This window comes from Papaver somniferum, chromosome 6 (genome assembly GCF_003573695.1).
Source record: "Papaver somniferum cultivar HN1 chromosome 6, ASM357369v1, whole genome shotgun sequence".
In the NCBI taxonomy this organism is placed as follows: domain Eukaryota; kingdom Viridiplantae; phylum Streptophyta; class Magnoliopsida; order Ranunculales; family Papaveraceae; genus Papaver; species Papaver somniferum.
In genome coordinates this window covers 148,890,157-148,896,415 of record NC_039363.1, presented here as the reverse complement: position 1 = coordinate 148,896,415, position 6,259 = coordinate 148,890,157, and the positions used below count along the sequence as shown (strand labels likewise).

General features: G+C 34.5%; 1 protein-coding gene across 1 annotated transcript; it reads right to left on the bottom strand.

Annotated features, from left to right (window-relative positions):
• Nucleotides 1-4,867: 4,867 nt before the first annotated feature.
• On the bottom strand, nucleotides 4,868-5,803 carry LOC113291642. Its single transcript, XM_026541153.1, has one exon. It carries the CDS (start codon nucleotides 5,801-5,803, stop codon nucleotides 4,868-4,870), a length of 936 nt encoding a protein of 311 aa, XP_026396938.1.
• Between the last annotated feature and the right edge of the window lie 456 nt (nucleotides 5,804-6,259).

Sequence of the window (6,259 nt, the reverse complement as noted above, 5' to 3'; positions counted from 1 at the left end):
AAATCTAAATTATTCTACTAGAGAAGTTCACGAATCCTCTCCAGTTCATGGTTAATTTACTCAAAGATCCAAGAGCCTTTTGATATATGTAAAACTCCAGTAACTCAAATACATCAACATATAGGGTATCAAGATGTAAGTGAAATACGTATCTCTAAAGGAATGTTCAGCTCTCTACAAAAATAAGATCATCATCAAAGCATAATTGGTTCAGAAAATAAGGAGGAATCCATTCTTAATCCAGATAGAATACTTCAAATTTCAGAAGATAATTCAATTAAAAACAGTGTAGTTAAGTATATCAATGGGAAGGATGGTTCAGTTTTAGCTGCTAGTGTTCCTGTAACTTCATGGTCTAGAGTTGTGCAAAAGCCTCCAGCAACAAAGCCAACAACACCTCCAAAATACGAAAATGAAGTAATAACAAAGGTTAGTATTGCTAGTACTTCATCCAATGTTCAAGTTCCTACCAAATATAATTTTAAGAAAAATCCAAGCAAAGGAGGTACAAGAGGCCTCCAAACTAAACCATGAAAGTTCTTTATTGGAATATCAGAGGCCTTAGGAATACAAGGTCTCAAGATAAACTTAGAACGTTAATAAAACACTTCAATCCATCAATAGTTTGGGTAATATAACCTAAAGTTTTTTGTAATTCTTCTTTTTGCAATAAGTTAAATTTGCATGGAATGCAGAGTATGGTCATTCATAATTCACTTTCCAATAAAAAGGAAATATTTGGTTATTCTGGAACAATACACTGCCTACTCCTTCTGTAGTGTCCATGTCAAGTCAAATGATAACAATAAGTGTGGGAGGAGTTCTTATTTCTGGAGTTCATGCACATGTTGGAGTTAATCAAAGGAAATTTCTCTGGTCAGAAATGGAAAGTATTAGTGATTTAAAGAAGCCTTGGATGGTCATTGGAGACTTAATATTATTACTTCAGTAGATGGAAAAATTGGAGGCAAAAGTCATAACAAGAAAGCAATGATGGATTTTCTTGATTGTCTTAACAACTGTGAACTCATACAAGCACCAAAAACTGGAACTCAGCATTGTTGGTCTAACTGTCAACATGGCAGTAAAAGAATTCTATGCAATCTTGATAGAGAAGTTTTGAATCAAATGTGGCTTCAAAATATGAAGACTGGAGTTATAAAGTTGGGAGAATAGCATCTGATCATGCTCCATTGATGGGTGGAAATGTCACAATTCCTAATCCAAAAAATTCACCAATGAAGTTTCAGAAGATGTGGATTTCTCATCCAAACTTTGTTGAAGTAGTTCAACAATGATGGTCTTCTCCAATGGAGGGTGATCCAGCTTTTACATTTCAAAATAAATTAAAAAGATTGAAACAAATACTCAAAGATTGGAACTGGGAGGTTTTTGGAAATATTCATAGTAAAGTTAAAGAAGCTGAAATCAAAGTTCAAGAAGCAATGGAAATTTCAGATAAAAATCCTTTTGATGAAGATAATCTAAATAATCTTGTTGAAGCTCAAAATTTATATAATTCTAAAGAAGTTCAATTAAGTACTATGCTTAAACAAAGTCAAGGATAAAATGGATCAAAGAAGGGGCAGCTAATACTGGATTCTTTCACAGCAATCTGAAAATAAAGCAAGCAAGAAATTCAATCAGTGAATTGGAAAATAGTAATGGTGAATTGATTACAGATCAAGAAAAAATTGCTGAAGAACTAGGAAAGCACTTTGAGCAAAAATTTAAATTTCAGGAAGTATCTATTGATAACTCATTACTAGACACAATTCCTGAGGTTGTAACAGATATGGACCAAAATATGTTGGATGCAATCCCTGATGCTGAAGAAATTAAAAACACAATATTTAGCATGGACCCAGATAGTTCACCTGGTCCAGATGGATTTTCAGGTTGGTTCTATAGATCTTGTTGAGATATAATACATGAAGATGTTATTCAAGTAGTTCAATTTTGCTGGAGAAGAAAATTCATCCCCAAAGGTTTAAATTCAATTTTTTTGGTCCTCATTCCAAAACTAGATCGAGCAAAAAATCCAAGTACTTTAGGCCAATTGGCCTAAGTAATGTAAGCTTTAAGATATTCACCAAAATTCTGGAAACAAGAGTGAGTATCTTACTGTATAAGCTTATATCTCCTCAACATGCAGCTTATGTCAAAGGAAGAAGCATTCAAGAGCAAATACTTTTGGCTTCAGAATTGGTAAATGAGATGAAGAAAAAAAGGAGATGTGGTATTTCAGGTACTTATCAAATTTGGATTTTCTAATGATTGGTGTGAATGGATATATACATTGTTAAAATCTGCCAAAATATCTGTCATGGTCAATGGAGGACCAAGAGGTTTTTTCTCATTTGGAAGAGGGTTAAAGCAAGGAGATCCATTATCTCCAATTTTATTCATACTGATGGAAGAATCCTTAATCAAAATCATTACTGATCTTTTTAGTAAAGGTAAAATCATTCCTATGGTGGTAAGAAAATGGATTCATCCTACCTACTTACTTTTTGCTGATGATGTGTTCATATTCTATAATGGAGCTAAAAAAAGTATAAACAATCTTTTGAAGCTGCTTGAAGAACATCAAAGAAGTTCAGGACGAGTAATCAATAAAAGAAAAAGCAAATGTTTCATTGATGGCACATCTGATACAAGGAAATACCAGATTAAAGAAATTATGCAAATGGAAACAAGCAACTTGCCAGACAAATATCTTGGAATCGTTCTTCATGCAGGCAAAGTTAAAATATCCATAATTTGGCCAATGGTGGAATTGATGCAAAAAAAGTTAGCCACTTGGAAAGGTAAACTGTTGTCTTTTAAAGATAGATTAATTCTCATCAAATCTGTTCTCTGCAGTATCCCAGTGTATAATATGGCAATCTTCAAGTGGCCAAAATCAGTGATCAAGATTTGTGAAAGAATCATAAGAAACTTTCTATAGTCAGGGGACAATGAAGTTAGGAAGTACACAAATTTCTCATGGAAAAAAGTGTGCACTCCATTTAAAGAAGGTGGAATGGGAATTCAAAGATTAGAAATCATCAATCAACTTTCCTAATGAAGATGATGTGGAAGATAATTGACTCTGAAGAAGATTGGGCTTTGTTCATAAAACCAAAATATAAAAACAAGCAAGGACAATGGAATACTAATTGGCAACTATCTTCAGTTTGTCCAGGATTAAAATGGGCTTGGAGCATGTTAAAAGAAGATATTAGATGGTGCATTTGCAGTGAGGAGAAGTTGTCAGTTTGGTTTGATACCTGGATAGGTGATAACCCTCTAATTGACATGGTTGGTAATTCTGCATATGTGTCTGAGAATGAAAAAATGAAGATATCAGATATTTTAACAAATGGCATTTGGAATATTCCTTTTGAACTTAATCAAATTATTCATCATATGAAACTACCAGATGTTGGCAAAGGGGAAGATAATCTAATATGGAGTGGTGAACTAAAAGGTAATTTCTCCATACCAGCAGCTGTCAATAAAATCAGAATCAAAATGCCTACTTTACAATGGCTAAGGTACATATGGAACTCATTTCTTCATCCTAGTATTGCTTGTAATGTGTGGAAACTAGTACATGGTGTTTACATGGATGATGCATTAATGGTAAGTAAGGGGTATGAAATGGCTTCCAAATGTTGTGTGTGTGAAAATGATCAGGATAGGATGATTCACTTACTACGGCAATGCAAAAAAAAGCATCAGTATTTGGAGATGGAATTGTGCAATATTTCAAGTTGCAGTGTAAATCTTTTGATGAAATCTGGAGATGCATTAAGCATAAAAGTCCATTAGTTAAACAGGTATGGATTGTAGCAGCATGTAGCATTCTAAAAGAAATATGGTTTCAAAAGAATAAAAAATTCTTTGAGGGAATCTGCACAAAAGATCAAGAGATAAAAAGCAAAGTAATGAAAGTTGTTTCTAAAGGAGGCTTAAGGATGACAGGCACCAAGTGGAATCAAAAATATGATATGACGATTATAGAAATATTTCATCTTGGTGTTAGAAGTTCAAAGTTCTAGTTTATTCAAGAATTTCAATCGGAGCCCCCTGAAGCTGATTATATAATGTTTTGATTTGATGAAGCCTCATTTGGAAACCCAGGTGTAGCAGGTTTTGGTGTTTGTGCCAGAAATAACAACTATGAAGTCTTGGGAACTCTATCAGGTGGAATTGGTGTTGCTACAAATTACTTGGAAGAGATTTATGCAGTGGTATGTGCAGTTGAACTTGCAGTCCTGTGGCAGATTAAAAAGGTTATCATTGTGTCAGATTCAAAAACAAGAATCAATGACGTTTCTAAAAGAGAAATGCCTTGGTTTATCAGAGCAAGATGGGAAATAGCCATTCAACATATTACAGACATTCAATTCAAGCACTGTTTCAGAAAAGTGAACTTCTCAGCTGACAGCATTGCTAAAATAGGGGGCGGTTCTGAAGGTAGGTGAAAGAAATATTCACAAGGGTAGGCGGTAGGCCCATTTTCTTTACCAAGAATTGAAATGCCTAATGTGAAATATGTAAGGTTTGATTAAATTTTTCATTTGGTTGGGCCTTGTTTAGCCCATCTTTTTATCTTTTTACTTTAAATCTTTCTCTTGTAAAACCTAATTTTTTTTAAATATCAGTAAAATGATGTGATTCAGAAAAATAAACAAATAATCCAAGGTAAAGCGACTGAACTCTACTTTGATTGTAGTTTACATGGATGGTTGCAAGTTGCAACGAGGGTGCATAAAAATTTGTATAATTCCTTTGAGATCACGTCACACATCACATAGAGAAAGTAAGAAATCACACCAAATATTGTTATATATATATACCTAAGCTTATATGTAGAAAACTAGACAGCATTCCCTCCTAGCTGAAGGTCTTCGTCCTTATTTAGAGGGACATAATACCCGATGTGATAGTCATCCAAGTGATCGCCAAGGTTAGACTTATTAATGTTCTCTTTGTGATATGACTTGCAAACGAAGTAGACGATTGTTTGCGTTACTAGGCCAAAGTGAATGAGTATCACCAGCAACAACAAGCAACAAATTCCCAAAACCACTCGAACAACCATAGCCAATGATTCCCCATGTACGACCAGAGAGCTAAAGGAAAATACTGTTCCCATATTACAGATTAGCAGCAGAAAAAAGGTGACGAAAACAATCCAAAAATTACCCTTAATCAAGTTCTTGCCTTTCTTGATAGCTTTAATTCCTCTAATGTCTTCCAAAATGGATACTACACTGGCCATGTACCAAATCAAGATGATGTAAATGGCTCCAATCATGTAAAGGATGAGTAAAATAACGACTAGAACAGACATGATTTTAGTTGATTTCAGAGCGACTTGGTCCGACAAGATTCCAGGTACTACAAACAGAATCACCATCAGTATGATTAGTAAAAAACTATACACAAACGAGATTAAGAAAACCCACAAGTAAGTGATCACGAGCCTCTTCCATAATTTAGGTACTGCAATCATAACTTTCTTAGAAGTGATATCTTTGGAACAATAGGCACAAGCTGCCGTGTAAACGACAGCCGAAGTCAATAGCTGTAAGAGAACAGAATGGAAAAGCGTGAAGATTAAGTTGGAGAGATTGTTGGTGATGGGTAGTTGGACTATTTCTATTTGTGCTAGGGTAACCAAAGCAAATGGAAGGATTAGAGCAAGGACGATCTGTGAAAAGATCTTTCTCGATGACATTGTAACCTTATAAGCTTCTCTGTAGATATCAAAGATCCCCATGGATTCAAATTCTTCTGATTTTCTATCCATGGTTCTTCCGTTTAACGAGGGAAAGAAAGGTTTTTAATTAACAATTGAAACAATGAGTGTGAGAGTTATATAGTATCTAGCTAGAATCAAGTAATATGGGATAACCGGAGTGACCCGGAAATTTCAAAATAATGGACCTTTTGGCTTAATGAAATCTTGACTTTGAATCGTCACATATCCATTCCCTTCCATGGTTTAATCCAAGAGAAACCCAGAAATTTCAAAGGGGTTTAATGAAACTTGACTTTGAATTGTCCCATATCCATCAATAAGAAGGAGCCTCGTCTCTTATTTTCATTTTAGATTTACATTAAACGCGCTAAAATTTGACCTCTCATCATGATTCCAGTATTATTGAGCTGAGCACACTAACGATCAAATCGAGGTCCACTCCTCTCTATCTCTATATATGAAGAGGTCGAGTCCTCCGAAAGATCCAGCATATTTCTTAAAATA

What these genes read in the sequence shown, in the direction of transcription:
- LOC113291642 (XM_026541153.1), bottom strand. Translation starts at nt 5,803, where the DNA reads ATGGATAGAAAATCAGAAGAATTTGAATCCATGGGGATCTTTGATATC.